The sequence below is a fragment of the Nymphaea colorata genome, unplaced genomic scaffold, assembly GCF_008831285.2.
Source record: "Nymphaea colorata isolate Beijing-Zhang1983 unplaced genomic scaffold, ASM883128v2 scaffold0308, whole genome shotgun sequence".
NCBI classification, from domain to species: Eukaryota; Viridiplantae; Streptophyta; class Magnoliopsida; order Nymphaeales; family Nymphaeaceae; genus Nymphaea; species Nymphaea colorata.
In genome coordinates, this window is record NW_022204814.1 from 9,822 (window position 1) to 31,168 (window position 21,347).

The following is a 21,347-nucleotide window of genomic DNA, read 5'->3' on the forward strand; positions in this document are numbered from 1 at the left end:
TGTGCTGAATGGACAATGAGCATCTTCTTTAAATGAGTTCAATGGGTCGAGCTGAAGTTGGCATAAAATAGACTAGTTTATTGAATTGAGCTTGACTCAAGTTCAGGCTGAGCTCGAGGTCAAGGTTTCATGAGTTGAGCACTTGAGCCTAGCTCAGCTGAGGTCAAAATACTAGAGGCATGCAGTCGGGAAAACCTTCTTTTTATGCTGGGTTGTTGCTCTATGGAGGCCATGTTCATGTCTTTGTGATGTTGATTGATTTTGTTGAGATGTCTATAGATGATTCACGATGTGGTTCTCAGCCTTTTTAATAGTGAACAACAAATTAAAAACTATAGTGTAAATTTATCCCAGCATTTTTTGCTCCACCTATCCCCTTAGAAATAGGAGTTAAGACCCGACTTCATCTTCCGCAAGTGGACGGCAAGAAGCCAATAACCTGTCCGCTGCTTCTCTGGTTCTCTCCCTTCTTCCTTCGGGCTCCAACAGTACTCTGTAGCAGCGCCGCCCACCGTCGACCTTCCATTGGTGGTGAGGGGTGACTCCTCCACCCTTCCCCCGTCACGGCCAGGTATCTTTCTCTCCCTCTCTGTTGCACTCTTTCTGTCCGATCATTTTTTGGCATATTAGCAATCTGCCTGGGGATTCCGGCAACCCCCAAATGGTGAGGGGTCTTAGGTGAACCCCGGTCGCTGGATATTTTAGTACAGTTGTTGGTTGTTACAAAAACACCCATCCTTGTTTTTTGTAGAACAGAAGATTAGGATTTCGACGGTCGGTTTGTGTGTATGTGGAGAATGGGTACCGACAGCACTACCGGCCATCCGTTGTCGATTTCTTGTTCGCCGGTGACTTACGGCCATTCCCCATCAGGTATTTCGATCTCTCTCTCTCTCTCTCGCGCGCGCGCCCTCTTTGATCACTTTCCGACTCTTTGTGGCATACGGATTCTTGCCACCCCCAAATGGCGAGGGGTCTCCGATGACCCCAATCGCTGGACTCTCTCTCTCTCTCTCTCTTTCATATTACCAACCGTTTGGGACTGGGGCCTCTGGTCCGACGTCCCAAAATCGACCGTCGGGCATCAGGGAATAGGGTCTCCTGCCGGCGTCTCCAAATCTCCCCTCGTGCATCAGGGACTGGTTTGTCTTGCCTAGCATCCCTAATCGTGCATCAGGAAGGCTGTCTCCAACCTGGTTCCCCAAATCCGCCAACCGACTGGTAGAGAGTGGAGAGGCTTGGATGATTTTCACTCGTCCTCTAGTTTCTTTGGCTGTTCATGAGATTTTATTCCTTTCTCATGCATGCAATGCAGGTTTCATGTGGTTTATTCGATGATTTTGAGAAGATTTGCAGAAGGAGATTAGCTGGTCATAATTAGTGCAGGAGGAAGAACCCTGCCGATTCTGCTACTAGGAATCATTCTCAAGGTATGGTCATTACTGAAGGACGACTGCGAGTATCTGTTATAAAATAAGAACACCATATTGTCCTGCAGTTCCTAAGGCTGAAAAAATTGCTTTGTGAATGTGTGTGTGTGTGTGTGTGTGAGAGAGAGAGAGAGAGAGAGAGAGAGAGTATCATGTGTGTGTCCATGTGAACGTCCATGACTGCTTTTCCAAATGAAACTCACAACTGTCTGTCATTTGCAAAAATACTGAATTTGAACCTTGTTCTCCATCTTGTTTGAAAAATCAAAAGCTAAAACGAGAAATCAGTCCCCATATTTCAGGCATGTATATGGTGCACATTTTTGCATGGCTATGAATCCATGTAATGCATTGGTAGAAGTAGAATGATGCTACTGATATGAGTATTGCATAGTGATGATCACAACATTATTTTTGACATGACAGATATCATGAGTCAATGTAGATTGGTCTTCTTCAATATTTGTAACTGACATAACTAAAAAGTTATTTTTGTTTCTTCGTGGTCGGGAAAATTGGTAAATGCTGCTTATCTAAATGTTTAGTTTGTTGGTCTGTGGTATAGCTTTGAGTAGTGTTCTCTTTTGCCCTTTTTTTTGTTTTCCATGGGTAAATTGCTTTTCTATTGAGGATCAAAATTACAGCAATATTTAGCCATTTTAAGATACACAAGTGTTTTTCTAGCCCTTTAGAATGATATACTGTAAAAATTACTGCAGTTAGGGGAGCTTGATAATTTTGGCTGTTTACCTAGTACAAGATCCGATTGTCCAACTAAAGTACACACCTAAGAAGCACACACAAACAAACATATAGATTTACTTGTTCAGTTCTTGAGAATCATGGAAAGGAGATTCAACGTACTGGGAGAAGCTTAGCTTATCTAGCAGTCTCATGCAACTCTCTTTTTTCCATTGACTTCATGTCTACATCTCTAGACAAAAGTTTTAACTTCGACTTAGTTTATGGTCTGGGGTGATTTAGCTGAGAGTTATGATTTGTTCAATTTAGTGATGCCACTCAATACCGTGTTATGAATCATTTCAATATCAGTGGCTGAGGGAATGTTATAAAAAAATTGAGCTTTTTGTTCTTGTCTATGCATGGGTGTTATGAATCATTATTTTCTCAGTGGCTGACGGGCTGTTATAAAAAAATTTAGCTTTTTGTTGCTTGTCTACGCATGTAAAATTTGAATAAATGATGTCCATGCTTCTTTCTACATGATTCTTATAACTTCTCCATAAAAATCCTCATTTTGGTAGGGCCACTAAGCAAGAACCTTTTGATTATTGTGTGTTTACTTTTCAATTTAGGGGACCAGTTTTCTTGTTCTTCATTTAGATAAATTTCACATTTAACATACAATATGTCTTATTGGATTGCATTTGTTTGAATTGCTCAGGCTACAAGGAATCCTTTATTTTCAAGTGCCAACTAGTTCAATGTCACACAGTTTTGTGGACCCGGTCCTGATGACAACGTGGAATCTTTTGGAGGCACATCTAACTCCACAAATGTTTGTCCAGTCCAGGCATGTCCAACCCAAAATTTCTATGAATAAAGTTGGATATCGTTTAAAAAGCCCTAGCATCTCTATGTTTCTGCCATACGTTTCATGCTTTTATTTATCTTATGTCTGACCTTGATTTGGATCTTGATGTCATGCTGGCATCAATTGCTGCTCTACTTGTAGTTTCTTCTCTCATTGAAGAGTGCATACTGAAGAGTATAGTAAAATTAACTAAAAACATCTGTGTAAGTACCCTTGTTTTTGTTCATGCATTGGCATGTGTAAATGGTTTTCTAGTGTTCAGGACTTTAAGTTGCACATAATTAGTTTGACTTGGAGATGTTTCCTTTATCCCTTTTTCAGTGCTAAAACTTGAGTTGATTGTAGAAACGTTAGCTTTGGTTATTCACATGTAAGCCGTTTAGTGGGTCAAGGTCTAATTTGATTTGAGTTCCATATGGAAATAATTGGTTATCAACAACAACATTGTGATGGTTGGGGTTATTTGGGGTATTGGATTTTGGTATCATAAAAATGAGACCTTAGCTTACGATGCTTCCTTTTTTACTGATGTTTTATCCTTCTTTTTGTGCTTTTAGTGTTTTTTGATAGAAGAACTTAACTCAAACCATTTGTGAAACTTTCAATCGGTTGAATACCCAACTTTTCTAGAACCCGTCACCCTTAAACCAACCTTTTGTATAGAAGACCCTACTTTTATGGGAGATTTGGTGAAGTTCATTCTTTTAACCAGCCAAGTTTTACATTCAACCATCTCTTTAGGGAGTATAGTTCATTTCTCTTGGTGATATGCCATTTGATGTCAAGAACTTTTGTGAAAGAGAAACTTTTCAGTTTTGATAAAAACATTTTGGAAGTGTTTTCTCACACGATGATGTGCCTTGATTTATTCTTAGTACCTTCCAAGTGGAAGGTAGAAATTTCAAGTTCTTGTTGTCCATCGACGGAAGAGGAAAATTGAAAAAAATCCTGGATTTGAGCATTGAAGAAAAATCCTATGAAGTTGAGAAAGTCAAGACTAGGAAATGCTATTGACTCTGGCGATCAAACGTCTGCAAGGATTTAGCAAAAACATATCTTGACGGAGAAGCCAAAATGCTCTATAAGATCTTGGCAGGTAGCAAAATGAGAGTTGAGAGATGGGCTCGGGGCTTGTGTAGTCGTTCCTCTGAGTCAATAATCGAGAGTACCGGGTAGGCATAAAGGTGATTTATGTCTATTTCGCGAAGATAATGACTTACGAACCTTTGGCTCGTTGAAAACCTGTAAGGTGAAGCGGGTTGGACACGTGACAAAGCTATACATAACCACCAAAGCGGTGGAGCTTCGTAGTAGCCTTTGGGGTGGTGAGGTATTCCCTCAAAGGTGAAGGTCGGCCCAAAAAAAAAAAAAATCAAACACAAGAAAAAAAGATTGAAAGGCAAAAAGCCGAATGCAAAAGAAAAAAATGAAGAAAAAACAAGAAAAAAACAAAATGTGTCTGCCAAGAGATGAAATACATGAAGGCTGAACTCGCAAGAATTGAATGCGACAATCTTTCGTGGATGTACAATTTTGGGGTCAATATCTGCTCCTTTTTTTGATTATCTAGGATGTCGAGGATGATTCCTTTTTATTCATATTCTGGAAATTGAAAGACATTTCCTCTAGAGATTGGACAACATTGATGCGAAATAAAACCTAATGCTTGTATGGTACTGAAAGTACACCAAGGTTATATTATTTGCACAACACGAGCACTCAAGCCTATGAGTTGAATTGATCATTTTTTAACTATTTCGAAATTTAAAGTAAAAACTTGACGTCTCTTGTATGTTTCTAGACTTCCTAGGCATAGTAAAAACTAACCAATCCCCTTTGGTCTTAAAAGTTTTTGCCCATTTCATTACCAAATTTCTGGTCCTTCCTTGAAATAGATGAAACCCCTCAAACCTAGTCCAACCATGCTGAGCGTGATGAATTATCCATCATTTCCTGTTTAGTCCATCTTAACTGCATAACCCAAACTTAATGTTTTTCTTTTCAAAAGCACTAGGTGATATTTTTCAAAAGTTCTTCGAAGTTGCATAGCGGTATGTCCTTGGCTTCACTTTTTTGTTTTTTGTGAGTTATATAAATTTCATCTGTTTCCTCTTTATTCTTTGTTCCATTCTAGCTGCAGTTAAAATCTTTTTGGTAGTATAGTTCTGTAATAAAAGGATTTTTATTACAGCCGTATTTTTAAACTGGCTCCACCCATGTCTGTATCCATGCATTTTTATGTCATCAATCTAGGGCTTTTTTTTTTTTTATTCCTTTCGAACTTGGCTGGTCCCTTTATTTTTATTTTAATTTACATGTGACTGGACATGATCCTTAATTGTCTTTTGGTTGTCTTTTATTTCCAAGAGGCGTCTACCTGGTGGATGCTTGATTTCTCATTTTGGATCTGAGAGCGTATTTAGACAATGCAGCTACATCTCAAAAGCCATATGCTGTTTTGGAAGTTCTCCATGATTATGTGAGGGATACAGCTGGAATGGTCACCACAATATTCATTACTTAAGGTATCCCAACATAACGCCCCATGCTTATCCTTCTCTCTCTCTCTCGTCTTGATTGCTTGCTCACTCACATGCATGTTCATAGTTGGACACCCACGCACTCTTCCTGTTTGCAAAGCAAGCAAGAAAAAGAAAATTCCTTTTGTAATTCTATGTTTCTATATATCAAGAAAGGAAAAAAATAAGGGCAGTTCATTGGGTGCATGATAAATCATTTGATTTAATCTTTTTTCAATAATTTTGTATTGTGCATTATTTCATTGTTTTATTATTTGGCGTATTGTGTGGTAGGTATTTGAAAAGACCCTGGAACCTCAGTGTCACCTGTCTTTCCTCATTGTTTCTAGCAGCAGCAGTCCGACCCATATAAGTGCTTAATGTCATATACAATCATTCATGTTAATAATTTTCTATAATTAATATGTTACAAGTGAAATTCATTGGCAGTCGCGCGTATCTTGTCTATGTCAGGTGTAGTGGGCTATGACGAGAATATAATCAGGGTCTCTCTATCAGATCTCAACAACCTGGAATTGCTGCCACACCCCTAACTGTGCCTTTATAATCAGGCTGGTAAAGCATCTAATTAGGCTGGTAAAGCATCTATATAAGCATATTGTGTCATTATTTAGTGAAGTTTTGCATATATTGACAGACAACCAGTGATTGCAGCATGAACTTAAACCATGAGAAGAGAATTCGTTTTGTTGATACTCTAGCCATCTAGAATCTGCAATACAGCATCAAGCATCAGATGGAACAGACCTACACGCAATGGTGCGGTTAGTAGATCTCTCTTTGAACCCAATGCCTTAGAATGCTAGCTCTGCTGTCAATTTTCAGGATTTTTCAAAATGATTATTAGTGTGACTGCCTGCATTCTCAAGAATAGATGCATGTATTTGTACTTCCCACAAAGCTTTTAGATTTTTCTATTGTTTTCAGTTATATTCAGAAATATTTTATGTGCATTATAGACAAATTTGTGACCCTCAAACTGAAGCTGCTTTGCGCTTTTAAGTTCAGAATACATGACAGTTTACCATTGATCTAAATTAGTCTCATGGACTGTTCACAATTCTTGAATATTGTTGTTTGCAATAAGGTTCTGACTTTGTTAACAAAATAGGCTAACCGTAAACCAATTATGTCCGTCAATTGCGAGACAAACATTGTGTTCGACCATAATTTGCCTTCAAACCAGCGAGGTAAATGCGTTTGTGGATCTGAATGTTAAGCTGGAACTGGACCCATTTATCTGGATCTCGTACGGCAAAAGAGATTTAGATTATATCTTTGATTTCATGTGCTTCAGGTATTCAAACCCAAACTTAAACCTGGGAGCTGATAAATTTGCAATCCAATTAGGCGAAGTTGAATCTTATTCCTGTCAGATTTGACTTCAATTTCGGGTCTAGATTTAAAAGTAAAACTGTGATTGGGAAGCATGTATGCTGATTTCTTTTTTTAACTACTTATATTGATATGTGGTAACTGGTAAGGTAGAAAAAGCTAACATTTGGACGCCGCCTGGACGCCATTAATAAAAATATTTAACGGAAATCACCAAACTAAGCAACCCTTGATGCGGTCCGCACGCTCCCTTGTTTTTTAAACTTTTCCCTCAGTCTTTTTTTTCTCTCTCTCTGATCTTGAAAAGGGCAAGAACGCGGTCCGGTCCCTCTCCCTCGCTTTTTAAAATTGTCCCTCCTCAGTTCTCTCTCTCTTGGGATTGTCTATCCTTTTTTTTTCATTTAAGTTTGCTTTTCCTATCGCAGCAGCAATTGAGATCACGGTTTTCCTATCGCAGCAGCAATGGAGATCAGGGTGTTCTGGTTTCTGCCATTCATTTTCCACTTTTTGTCATATTTGGGAATGCCTATTGTTTTTGGAAACATGCATCTATTAGATCGATAGCATCTGTATAGGACAAACATATAACATATATGCAACAAAGATTGAGATTTAATCGACTGTCATTCTTTGTTAAGTTTTCAAGCTATGATTTGTATGTAATCCTTTTCAAATGGCGGCTGTCAGTTGCTTGGCAAGTGTATAAAAAGAGCAGCTGCTCTATTCTTGGTTATTTGTTGTCAGTTCTTTTGTGTGAAAATCCTTGTGTACAATAATGTTTGGTGGCTATATTTATGAATCTTGGTTCTGCAGAATTTTATCACACTACAGGATCGGTTGCCTGTTCTTGCTATTTTTAATTTTTTCCAATGTACGAGGATTGCAGATGATGGAGGCTGAAACATGTGTATAATTTTCTAAAATGACAGATTCATTTCAGCTACAAGGGATGGGGAGCAATGAAAATATCCACATAAACAAACAAACTGTTCTTGTTTTTTCCTAATTATAATATATTTTGGTTTCCCTCCTTTTCACATTTCCCTTCCGCAAACCACACCTCTATAAATGATTTCATGGTTTCTGAAAATGAAAAATTTTGTGTAAACTATAAGGTAGCTTGGTTTAGTATGTTTTGGAGTTTGTGCCTATCAACATGATATGTCATCTTGGTCTTTTTAGTACTTCACCAGTTCCATATTCTCTAATCAATGTTGTAAAATGCATAATGTAACCGGTAGTGGTTGGCTCCAAACTTAGATATGTAACGTACATAATCACAAACATGGATTGCATAAACATAATAAAATAACAACTAGATGCTACCTAAAATACACACACTTTCATTGGAAATAATCGACCACTTAAATGTCTCCTAATATTTAAATGGTATCAGAAAATAGGTTTTTATCATTGCCACACAAATGCCACAAGATGGGCACAACACCCATGTCGACACAATGCACATGCTGCATCCATGAGCTTGAACCAGAGTTGAGTTGCTACATAAGGTTATACACTTTGTTGACCCAGATCCAGCCGTTTGCACCTGATGCCTCTTTATTGTGATCTTAGCTACTTGCTTTGAATGCTGACTTGTGATGTTAGTATATTACCACTTACCCGTGGTGCTTCTTAGGCAATGTCACATGGGTGCGGGTGCCAGCAAGGTCCAAAAAAACTTCAGTGCGAGACATTATTTTATTTATATATATATATATATATATATATATATATATATATGTATCTCAGAAAAATTTAAGTAAAAATTAACAAATAACCACTACAAATCAACACTGATTAGATCATTAGAGTTTTAAGGATTGTTCCATCAACTGATTCAACAATTACAAAAAAAAAAATCATCATTCTTGTCTTAATCTATTCATCATTCTAATCATTCAGTCCTTTCACTAAAATCAGTATCATTCACTAAAATCAATATCATCAGCAAAATCATCAGAAGGAATAACAGGATTAAAGAATAGAAAGATAGAAACAAAAATAAAAAATCTGCAAGGCACAACAAAAGGAAAATCTGTTGGAAACATGCTTATGAACAAAAATAAAAAATGCTACAAATAGAAAGATAGAAAAAAAATATAGAATAGCATAGGATGAGTTGGTGACACTGGAAAAACAAAAAAATCGTTGGAAATCAGTTGAGTCGCTGGAATGTTCAAAAAAGGGAATCGGCAGTAATTGGGGAAATGGGTAAATCAGCATGGGGATTTTCAATTGAATGTTGGAAATGTCTAGCTGCGGTGTGGCCGTGGGGGGATGGGAAACCGGTCCTCTAACCAGTAGGTTGGGTGTCGGCGTCTAACCAGTAGGTTGGGTGTCGGCGTGAAATCCGGTAGAAATAGAGTGTGAAGGGCATCAGTTGATGAGGGAGTTGGCACCTACCTGAACCAAGGAAGCCCTGTGGCATAGAGGGATTGGACCAGTAAGGTAGGCATCAAAAAATCGACCAAAGAGGAATGAGCGCCCGTGAGCTAGTGTTCGCCGGCGAGTTTGAGGATGTTGGCCATTGGAAACGCGATTCTCACGAAGCCCAGGACCAGTAGCCTTCGTCGGCCGTCGGGCAGCTGAAGGGCTTCAATGAAGCCCTAATACGAGAGAATAAAACCCTTGGTCGACAAGGGTTTATGATTTTCAAGTTTAAAAAAAAATCGTTAAAAGAGGACATATTTGTCCTCCGCATGTCCTGACCGCACTCGGCTTGTTGTTGACCCGAGTCGGGTGTGTCTTCAGACATGCCATCTTTTACAACAGGTGCGGCAGACTGCACTGGATACGCGTTAACTGTGTCCAGTGCCATGTCGGGCTGCACCCATCGACTCACCCGCACCCACTTCAATGCGGGTGTGGCGGCCTGATAGCCGAATCCTTGTGACATAGTTCTTAGGTGCCTTTACCATGAGCACACTTGATAAGTGTTTGACTGATGCATATCTTGTGTGCCTTTGCTTTCATTTCTAGCGGAAGTCTTGTTTAAGACATTCAGCTGCATGTTCTTATAGCAATTAAAATGCTCAGCTTGCTTGTGGTTTCTTTCTTGCATTATCTTGTCTTCAACTACAGGTTCTTGCTCTTTTAAAGGTGCACCCTCTTTGTTGTATCTTTTTGCCTCTTTTTGTTAATGTGTTAGAAACATCTAAATATTTGTGTGCCTGCCATGGCAATTAATATCTGATCAAAGTATTTTTTTTTTGTGGTCAATGAATTCTTTTGTTAGATTTCAGTTTGTGGAAGTTTTTACTTGGTGTTGATTTATAATTACTAGTTTTTCGACTTTCAGTTACACTACTCTGCAAGGACACAACATGTGCTTTTTGCATACTTCTGGGAGCACATAAGTGGTTTTCATAGAGTGTTATTTTCTCCCTTTGTGCAGAAATTGGATGAGGCTGCTGTTGACAAGGTCTTCACAAAGTCACTTCAAAACTACATGAGTTGGTGTAACTATTTGGGTATTCATCCTGCATGGAACAAGTATGCAAGTTTGAGCTGTTCTATGTTATTGCATAAAGCACCGTTTCATGAGTAAATGATAAATCTTTGTCCTGTTTTGTAGTCTGGATCTCAGCAAGGAGAAGAAGATAACACTGATTTCCTTGTACTTCTTGATCTGGGGGGAAGCTGCAAACATCAGATTCTTGCCTGAGTGCTTATGTTACATTTTTCATCATGTATGTAAGCCATTTCTTTGATGCCCATTTTTTCTGTGACAAAATTTATTTTATGGGATCAACTGGTTTCCTTTTACTTTTTCATCTGGGTTAAGTGGCAAAACCAGATTCATGCTTAATCGTTTGTTTTACTTTTTTCATCATGTTTGCATGCCACTTTCTTGTCCTGAACTAGCTGATGATGACTTGGTTCAAAGACCTCCTTTGCTGGGTATGCTGCAGTTAAAGACAATGTTGTAAGGCACACACCTCATGCAAAAAAATTGTGACTAGAGGCATTTTTTCCAAAAAACCTTGAGGCACAGTTATGAGGCACATGCCTCAGGGACGGAGCACTGATATAATTTTTTTATTTTAAAAAATGCAAAACTGGTCGGGCAGGGGAAGGCCCCACCCGATGGTGTCCATTATTCACCATTCATGTTGAATAGTGAATACACAAAGCCACCCTAATCCTTTTCAATCAATCCCTAATCCCCCTTCACCGGCAAATTTGGAGTGGAGGCTGAAGCTGCTGCTAGTGGAGCCACCACCGGATTCATACCTCCCAGCCGCCCTCCTCTCTCTGTGTGGCCATGGCTGGTGCTGGCCATGGCAACCCTCTCTCGCTCTCACGGTGGCCATGGCCCATAAAGAATTTGACCCATAAACTATCTTTCCTCATGCTTCTCAGTATTGCAATTTGTCCTTTAAGCTGCAAGTTTTTCAGATATGTCGCCACCGACAAGCTTGGATGCATCTGCATAACAACATAAGGTTAATGTTTAGTAATGACCTCAATCTGCCCTTCGTCAGCAGTACAAATTGTAGGATGGCTGGCTGTGACCCTTGTGTTCACACTAGAGAGGAACACAGATGACTACATCAAATAAAAAGATAATAATAAGCCCATATTTACAGAAGAACAGTAATTATGAAACTAGGGGAACATATCCTAAGAATCTAACGTGAATTGCATAGGTCACTCTTGTATGAAGATAAAACAATTTGTAGTAACTTCCAAAATATTATTTACATAGTGTGGAGAGAGAGAGAGAGAGAAAGGCTAATTCTGCATACAAGCACTTAATGCCGAAGGACTGCATTTTATATGGTTAAGTCTGCCCTTTGAGAAGATTAGAATAGTAATTCCTATCAGGATGAAACAAAACAGAAGTGAAACTGCTCCTTTCCTGAACTTGAGTTCTTTATCATCGTTTATTTTTAACTCATGATAAAATTACGAGATGTCTGATTACAATCATATTTTCATGATACTATGCTGGATAAAATCAAGTTATGATGGAATAACAAAAAAATGCTCAAGTTCTTATTTCTTTCTTTCATTTAACTGCCTAAATTACATAGGAAACAGGCGGTTACATGAAAGAAATTCAAACTTAAGCATTTGTTATGTTACCAATACTTGAGCATGCTTTTTGTTAAAAAAAAAAAAAGGTTGGTGGAATTCTAAAATTAAAACTGTCAAATTTTGTGAGGACAAGAGAAATGAAGCTGCAAGCTTTCTTTAAGAATTTGTTATTCAACTCAAGGAAGACAAACTTTTGCTCACAGGTGAAATTTGGAAAATTAGAACATGGAACATGCACCTTCAGTCTCAATTATTCTACACTTTGAGCAGCATAGTTTGAAATCTACAGAATGGTGAATCCGCCCATGCCTGAATGTGTTCAGATCTTCAGTTGCTTGCAACTTCACTGAGCTTTTTGTACATATGCATGTTTCAATATGCTTATATTATTGTTCAGCAATACTTGTTCTCTTGGTTGATATTATTATCGTTAGAAGTTAGAACATTTTAATTTTTAAGTGTTTAGGACAGATGTTTGGATTTACAAATTGTTGTGGTTTGCACACGTTTTGTATTGTTCTTTATTGGTATGCTTAGTATTGTAGTTAATTTTTTCAATTTTATCATTATTTTTATAAATATTATATAATTCACAAATTTGTGCATGAAGCTTATGCTTCAATTAATGCCTTGCCTCACTGGAGGCTCAACACCTCGGCTCATGTTATCGCCTTTTACACCATTGGTTAAAGACTCTGATTCCCCAGTCTATCTTCTGCTTCTGCTGGCATATACATGAATCTTTCTAAATCTAGATAACAAATATATTGATTCCTTTTGTTTTGAGAAATTTGAATATTGAAGATGTAAACAAAAGGGGCAGAAGTATCAGATAACAAACTTGAGTTTTTTGTTGTCATGTCGAGCTGGGTTTGCTCCTGATTTTGTCAAACGTGTGAACTTAGCTCTAAAGTGAAGTACTGGAACATGGGCTCCAACTCATACACCTTCTGTAATTAGAGGATGTAACTCTTTATATGATGCATGGTCAGCACTGGTGACTGTCGAATAGGTTTTGGTGCTTATGCATGGGATAATGTAGTAATATTGGTGATGTGGTTCTTTCTAAAAGAAAGCTGCTACGGGTAAATTGTTTGTGTTTGCACCATGATCACATAGGCAAGCATGATAAATTGATTAATACATATGATTTTTATGCTGCAAATGCTAAATTTTTTCAAGAAGTTTGATGTACCTATTTTACATGTGCTGGATATCTCGAGATACTTACAATACATGGTTCCCAAGAGAGCTTGATGCTGGTGTAATCTCACTTCTACATGGTTTAGAGCCTATGGGATTTGTTGAAATAAGAAAGTTTATTTTTAAGTGTGGTAGTTATTTGATTATTTAAAAGTTAGAGTTCCCTTTTGTCATTTTACAACTTTTTATGTCTTACTTTTGTGACAGCCACAGCCGTGCCCTAATCTCTCTTTAAGTAGAGACTAGGGCACGATAATGACAACATACTTTCACGTCTCTCTCTCTCTCTCTCTCTCTCTTCCACGTTCAACATGGTATCAGAGCCTCGTCTCCCTGGACCTGTCTGACTCCAGCTGCTGGTCGTCTTCCCCTCTCCTGCCTTCCTTCTCTCTTCTTCCTCTTCATCTCTAGTATTCTGTCCAGATCTGCCGCGGGTAACAGTTTGCCCTAAGGGGCTGTATCATATGGGAGACCAGGGATCTAATCACTGCCAAGACATGATCAGTGGTGATTAGATGCCCTAGATCTGGTCGTTGCAAGGTAGATCGTTGGAGATATGAAGACACATGTTTCATTTTTGTGGGTGATGGTTGCAGTCAAAGGCAGCCGTTGATGACTGATCTGTATTCTTCAGAAGCTACATTGTGGAGACTAGGGTTTGATGTTCTCTACCTCTAGTTATTTCTGTTATATAATTATGAAGTTGAAGGCATGTCGTGGTTGAAGCCTTCGTGGAGAAGGTTTTCTATCAGCCGTGGATCTGCCCTAGTGTCATCAAATGTCAGCCGTGGATCTGCCCTAGATTGTAAGTTTGTTGCTGCTGTTTACAGCAGAGTTTGGGGCCTTTGTGCCTGTTCATTGGTTAGGCCTTAGTGCCTGTTTCGTAAGTTTGTTACTGCTATTGACAGCAGAGTTTGGGGCCATTGTGCCTGTTTACTGGTTAGGCGTTAGTGCCTGTTTCGTAAGTTTGTTGCTGCTGTTGACAGCAGAGTTTGGGGCCTTGGTGCCATTTCTTAAGTTGCTCATTGCTTTGTTATCAGCTTGGATTTGTGCCTTGTGCACAGTTTTGTCCCGTTACTGAAGAAATTTGGGTGTTGTACGCCGTTGAAGTGCCTTGGTGCCCTGTTTGACTTCTTGCTGGAGGATCTTTCGTTATTGTGCTCTTATTGAGAGAGTTCCAGAAATTGAAGTTTCCTAATATCAGAGCCAGGTTCTGCAGGATCCAGTTTCCTTTTAATCAAATTGAGGAACTGAGTTTCTTACTGCTGAAGCTTGCGGCTGTCCTTTGCGAAAATATGTTGCTTCTCTGAAGAGTGTTTGTTGCAAGGCTCTGATTTTTTAATGAACAAGGAGCTAGATCTGCCCTAGATGTTATAAAGGGTATTTTTTTTTTATCGCAGAAAACTCCTTATCATCTGCGTTCGATATATTCTCTTCCTGCTGCATATACCAGTGCTGGAATCTACTAGTGCTGCGACTGCGTGTGATATTGTTGGGTTTTGTGTTGTTGATGAGTCCTTGCCTGACTGATTAATTATAAGTTGGACAAAGTGTGTCGGCTGAAGAAGGCTATCTATGGACTTAAACAAAGTCCCAGGGCATGGTTCTACAAATTATCCGAGGTGGTTTCACAATGTGGATTTGAACGATCTCCTTTGGATCATTCTCTATTCATCAAGAAGACCTCCAAAGGTATAGTTGTCATGATAGTATATGTTGATGACATTATCTTGACAGGTGATTGTGATCAAGAAATCGCTGCTACAAAGGCTTTCCTTCAAAAGCAGTTTGTCACGAAGGATCTTGGTCACCTGAGATATTTTCTTGGGATTGAAGTTGTGCAGATGGGATTGAAGTTGTGCAGAACAAAGAAGGTGTAGTATTGTCTCAAAGGAAGTATGTTCTTGACCTACTGCAGGATACAGGGATGCTAGGGACTAAGCCGGCTACTCTCCCTATGAATCCTCGTACTCATCTTCATGATGATCAATCAGAACTAGTAGATTCCCGATCTTACAGGTCTCTCATTGGAAAACTGCTTTATGTTACTGTAACAAGACCAGACATTAGTTTTGTTGTTGAAAAATTAAGCCAGTTCATGGAAAAGCCTAGAAAAGTCCATTGGGATGCTGCGTTGATGGTGTTGAAATACCTAAAGTCATCCCCAGGCAGAGGCCTCTTCTTTAAGAAAGGTGAATCTCTAGAAGTTGCTGCTTACAGTGATGCTGACTATGCAGGGTCTGTTGATGATAGAAAATCCACAACTGGCTTCTGTATCTTTGTTGGGGGTAATCTCATATCATGGAGAAGCAAGAAACAAAATGTAGTCGCTAGATCAAGTGCAGAGTTTGAATATAGAGCAATGGCTCAAACGGCGACTGAGATGACATGGGTTAAATCTATGCTAACAAATATGGGTATTCATGTTCCTCTTCCTATGAAAATGTATTGTGATAACAAGGCTGCCACGTATATTGCAAACAATCCAGTATTTCATGAAAGAACTAAGCACATTGAGGTGGATTGTCATTATGTTCGGGATCTTATAAAAGAAGGTGTGGTGTCTACGGTTCATGTAGCTTCTGAAGATCAGGCGGCAGATTTGTTTACGAAGGCTCTTCCGATTGGTGATTTCTCTAGATGTTACGACAAGCTGAGCATGGTTGATATCTATGCTCCAGCTTGAGGGGGAGTGTTGAAATAAGAAAGTTTATTTTTAAGTGTGGTAGTTATTTGATTATTTAAAAGTTAGAGTTCCCTTTTGTCATTTTACAACTTTTTATGTCTTACTTTTGTGACAGCCACAGCCGTGCCCTAATCTCTCTTTAAGTAGAGACTAGGGCACGATAATGACAACATACTTTCACGTCTCTCTCTCTCTCTCTCTCTCTCTCTCTCTCTTCCACGTTCAACAACAGGATTCATTATGTGAATTAGATGGAAATTTTAGATCTCTTTTCATCATGTTGCTTGACCACTGATGGAGAGGAATTATAACAGTTTGTGTAATTGTTGCAGTTGTGAAGCCATTAGTTTTGGATGGAACTGCCAAATCCCATGAACTGTTTCTTGCTTATGATCATATTTCACTGTCAAAGCTTGAACCACCATTGGTTCTGCAGGAGTTTGTGAACCATGGTGAGACCAACTTTGCATCTTACTTTTTCTGAAGGTAGCAATTATTGTTGACATTTACTATGAGAATCACATTTGGATTTGCTGTTGAATGTGGATGAAGGTGGTGTACTTTTTAAAGTCTATGTTGTTGGGGAGACCTTTAAGGTTGTGAGACGCTTTTCTTTGCCAGATGTCGAACAGTCAAATAATGTTGGACTTGTTCCGCTTCCAAGGGTTTCTTTTACTGCAGCTTCAACTGTTGGTGCTTATTTGGATCCACACGTTTTAGGTTAGAGCATTGCATCTGTTCTTAGAATCAATTATTTCCTTTTTGTCCTGCCCTTCTTGAGAAACATGTGCATAATTTAGATTCCATTTCTCAACTGTAGACCTTCCTCCATTTCCACTGATTGAGAAACTTGCAGGAGAACTCCGCCAGAGGTTGGTAAGTGTTATATGTGCTATTATTAGTTGAAACCTGTACTCAAGTAAACTACTCCTGGTATGGTGACAACTTACCTTTGAAACAGGGTCTCCTACTGTTCAATATTGACATAATGCGAGAGCATGGTTCTGGAGACAACTTTTACGTCATTGACATTAACTACTTCCCTGGTATGTCTCACTACCAAGGTTAATGTGATGTGCAAAATCTGCCTTTGACATGACTCAATAATTTAGTCAATATGCTTATTTTCCTTTCCATAAGGTCATCACCTGTATGTTCCATAGGCCTGTGTTGGGCTTCCCAAGTTGCCTTTTGCTCCTATACCTGTATCCCCTTTTCTGTTTATATAAGTATCCCCTTTTCTGTTTATATAAGCAAGTACATCTGAACATTGAAGGGAATATGTACTATGTAGTATTAGTTACTCAACAGTACATTGAGCCACATGAAGTCATTAGTTCCAGAGATGGCCATAATGATGGCTTTGGCCAACTTTCATTACAGCTGTCCATGTCACAACCCAAGTTTTGACACCAATCTTTTTTTTGTTTTTCCTAGATATGATAGAGATGAACAGCGAGTCTTTAAAAAGTAAATCAAATCCTGAGTAATGACCAAACAAAGCAGACCCAAAACAAAGAAGGACAACATCCCAAAGAACCAAGTAGAGCCCAAACAAAAGACTACATCGACTCAATTGACAATAACCACCAAAACACCAGACTCGACTCAATGCTTAGATCGCTAATGCCCGTCTGTCGCAAAACTGAAGGGGTCAAAAAGCCACCAGTCAATCAAGAGCTACTTGTAGAGGTAGAAGGGAAAGGGTCAAAAGGCTTTGGGTATGGAAATATCCAATCATAGGTGGAGAGTAGTTCGGCAAAATAGATATATAATTACATCAAAACAGAATTAGTATACATCTCAGGACTACTACCCATAAGTTGTAGGTTTCATGCCATACCATGGGCTATAGCTTGCCAAACATAGTAACACCTTCCATTATGGGTTACAAAGTTACACCGACAATCCAACCCTTATCAAGAAAGGGCGAGGGCTCGACCCTTGCTGGATCGATGAGGGTCAAAAAGCAATCTAGATGCTGCTGCTCCGATCCTTACCATCCAGCCAAGGTTGACAATTGACAGGTGGCTGCTCCTCATTCTTGGGGATTTAGCCAAGTGCAGTGTCTATTTTCTGCCAATATTCATTTGCTTTCTCTTCTTCTCTTTCTCCATTTTCGCTTCTTGTGGTTAATGTGTGCTGCAATACTTTCAGAAATGGGAACCTTTATCACCTCAACAGCACCATGGGAGTTCAATTGTTGAAGTATATCAGATCATAGAGGAGGTATATGCACAGTTACCCTTGTGTGTGTATGTGCATGCACACATGTGCATGTATACATGTGTGCTATGTGATGGATATTCCAATTTACAATGCCTACAAATAAGAAAGGTGCATTGTTGAAATACTAGAGACATTCGGCTTTGGGTTGACTAAAGATCTCAAAAAAGCAGTAAAGTGTCGCATTGATGAGATTCAATAAAGAGTTAGTACACTGCAACTCAGCTCCTGCTGAATTGTTCTTTCAACCCACCCTAAAATCCTTCCCATCTGGGAGTTTACCCAACGCATTACCAGCATTCCTGATATTGATTCGACCTACAAGCACATGCAAAAACCAAGGTTAGAAGGCATACAAAATAGCTCATAAATCATCAGTTTAAATCATAAGCTAGAGCGCTCATGTTGTGCAAATGATATGTCTTTCATTTAAGCTAGAGTGCTCATGTTGTGCAAATGATATGTCCTTCATTTATCCTCAGTACCGTACAAGCATTAGGATGCATTTCGCATCAATATTGTTGAATCTCTAGAAGGGATGACAAAATATGAATATAAAGGAACCATTCTCCACGTCTTAGAAAATCCTTAGAAAATCGAAAAGAGGAGTAGAGTAGATATTGACCCAAGGATTGCACATCCACGAAAGGTCATTGCATTCAATTCCTCTAAGTTCAGCCTAAATGCCATTCATCTCTTGGCAGGCACCTTTTTTTGTTTTTCTTGCTTTTTTTCTTTTGCATTGAGCTTTTTGCCTTTTTCTTTCTTTTTTCTTTCTTGTTTTTGATTTTTTTTTAGGCTGACCTTCACCTTTGAGAGAATACCTCACCACCCCAAAGGGCAAAGACTACTAAAGACTACTACGGAGCTCTACCGCTTTGGTGGTGATGTGAATCTCACCGTTGTTCATTTAGATCCATGGTGCTCCTAGATCTACAGCAAAAGAAACACACTCTTATTGATAGACTGAGCTTTGCTTTGAATATTTTTAATTTTAACTCTCGCTCAACAAACATATGCTGGTTTGACAGTTTTATTCTTGATGCTTGTATGGCTATTTTCTCTCCTTTCTAGATTGCTTGGTTATTCATATTTCAGATGCAACGGATGCCTAGAACATGACAAGGCTTTCTTCATGCACTCAATGGTAGACTTGGGAAAAGGATGAACACCCTCTCGGTGCCACTAGAACTAGTGTGTTGTATTTCACAGGCAGATTTTTCTGACAAAAAATCATATCTAAAATTGCAGAAAAGGCAGGTTTGTGGTCTGTAGATTCTTCATGGTGTAGTTGTGAGATCTTCTTTTCCAATCTAGGAGTGAACTTTTGCTTTTTCTGTTTTTCTTTAGTAGTTAAATATACTAGAAGAGGACTGCGATGCCATACGTTGAGTCAGACAGTCCTTTTGACAAAGATTGAAGAATATGAGGTATTGCCCCTGCACTTGCAGGTGGTGATCTTACAGGTGATGTCTATCACTAGGCAGATGGTTACCATCTTAATGTCAAATTATATGAGAAGCTGCTATTTAGTGTTTTTGTCATATTGGACGAGTGAATTTGTTGGCAAGGGTTAGCTAGGGGATACATTAATTTGTCTATCAAGCGAAATGATTTGTGGGGAGAAACCGAAAGCCGACAAAAAAAATGTAGAATTTATTTTACAAGGATGGATTGTTAAGAATGGTGCGGAGCACCAACGGTCATGTTTTTTCCTTTGAATGATTGAGGGAACAAACGAGGTTTTGCACATAAATCAGGTTTTTTGAGAAATTAGATTTGCAAAAGTCTGTCAATACTAGTTATATATTTTATCCTTTTATGGCTGAAATGACAAAAATGCCTTCAAAAACATAGAAAAGAACTCCGTCTAAAGAAAAAATTGGAAGGAGAGTTCTCTTTTCATTACCATCAGGAACAAAACGTAGCCGAGCTCTACAGATTTTATTGCACATTGATGTGGATCTGGCATGGCATATTTTAACTGATGTAGCAAAAGGTCTTTTATAAAATCTATTCATCATAAGATAGACCTTAGATCCAGATTTATGATTATTTAGGAAAAAGGTTGGTTGGATCTAAAATCAGTGGGTCTGATCTGGTTTTCAAATTCTGATGGTTCTGATGGTCTCGAAATGCCTACCAAGACATAATGATCTCGGAACGCCTACTAAGACATAATGATCTTGAAACGCCTACTAAGACATAGGGCATAGTGCATTTCACAAAGGATAGGATGACGATGCCTATGTCATACTACTTGTTAATTAGGTTGAGCCGGACACTCGTGCTGTTCTCAGCTTGTAATGGTTGCCAAGGAGTCAAGCACCTTGGCGGGTTCAACCCCCTAATTCATGTGCATGCAGGGAAATGGTTTGGGGGAGGGGGGGCGTTGGCAGGGCCATGCCCCACTTCACATTTGAGGAACAAAAACAAAAAAAATTAAAATCTCATGTACAAATTTTGAAATGTTATTCAACCCTATCAACAAAAGATTTTAGGTGCGTTGAACACTTTACCTTTCATTACCCAACTTTTGCCCTTGCTTTTGGGGATTTCTTTACAATATGACTTATCTTTTTTTTTTTCACATTTATTTGGGATATTTTGGTACTGCAAAGAGGAGAATGTGAAGTCCTCTCACCGTCTTTAGTTCCGTCTAACTATGGCCGTTGCATCGGGCAGATGTGATTAAATACAGCCGTAAAAAGCCACTAAACTTCAAATCCCCTCTAAGAGTAGCAACTTTAAGAAATAGGTAGATTTACACCTTTTTAACTCATTTTTCTAAAACCTGTTTTGAAAATTTGTTGTTTTTTAAACGGATCGACCTTTTCTTACAATTTCAAGTAAATAGTAGAGATTAAAATAAGTTTTTATTATAACGGGACCTTTTAGATATATCCACAGGAGGATTTTCGATCTGCCATTGCTCAATACTCTTACAAGCATATGGTCTTTCACCAACTTCAAAAAGTTTAATCCTTTTACTATTTCTGGACATGCCTGACAAATTTGGATGCTCAATACTATAGGTTCAACAATTTCAAGGCTTCTGAAGTCATCCTTCTGGATGGCAACGGACCCAGTACGTGACACGCCCTTTTGATGATAATCAGGAGTCACATCCAAGCAGACAAAATCGAAGTTGGATGCATTCACAAAATTCTAGGTAACAACAACTGACAAATATTGTTTCACCTGGAAGTTGTGTGCATTCCAAAGGCTTCTCATGCTCTGTAAGAAGTAGATAAAATTCCAGCCACCAGTAGGAACACAACAAGGAAAATAAGAACAAAATTAGGTTAATGCTACATGCAATTTTCTAC

The 21,347-nt window shown here is 38.8% G+C and overlaps 1 protein-coding gene across 5 annotated transcripts; it reads left to right on the plus strand.

Annotated features, from left to right (window-relative positions):
• Positions 1 to 434: 434 nt before the first annotated feature.
• On the plus strand, positions 435 to 19,508 carry LOC116244778 (inositol-tetrakisphosphate 1-kinase 2). Of its 5 annotated transcripts, none has more exons than XM_050075446.1 (14): positions 435 to 571; positions 752 to 873; positions 1,316 to 1,430; positions 2,836 to 5,510; positions 5,979 to 6,101; positions 6,180 to 6,289; positions 10,258 to 10,355; positions 10,438 to 10,552; positions 16,125 to 16,244; positions 16,345 to 16,512; positions 16,613 to 16,668; positions 16,754 to 16,838; positions 17,950 to 18,021; positions 19,117 to 19,508. In XM_050075446.1, exons 8-13 carry the CDS (start codon positions 10,534 to 10,536, stop codon positions 17,997 to 17,999), a joined length of 498 nt encoding a protein of 165 aa, XP_049931403.1. In that variant the 5' UTR covers positions 435 to 571; positions 752 to 873; positions 1,316 to 1,430; positions 2,836 to 5,510; positions 5,979 to 6,101; positions 6,180 to 6,289; positions 10,258 to 10,355; positions 10,438 to 10,533; the 3' UTR covers positions 18,000 to 18,021; positions 19,117 to 19,508. The 5 variants fall into 5 exon arrangements, with proteins under 5 accessions (XP_049931403.1, XP_049931399.1, XP_049931400.1 ...); XM_050075442.1 differs by lacking the exon at positions 19,117 to 19,508 and adding an exon at positions 18,817 to 19,091; XM_050075443.1 differs by lacking the exon at positions 19,117 to 19,508 and adding an exon at positions 18,817 to 19,091 and having other exon boundaries at positions 5,979 to 6,080; positions 6,163 to 6,289.
• Positions 19,509 to 21,347: the final 1,839 nt, after the last annotated feature.

Coding starts and splice junctions, on each gene's coding strand:
- LOC116244778 (XM_050075446.1), top strand. Junction 16,245..16,344: donor GCAGGAGTTTGTGAACCATG/GTGAGACCAACT, acceptor ATGTGGATGAAG/GTGGTGTACTTTTTAAAGTC. Junction 16,839..17,949: donor TGACATTAACTACTTCCCTG/GTATGTCTCACT, acceptor CAATACTTTCAG/AAATGGGAACCTTTATCACC.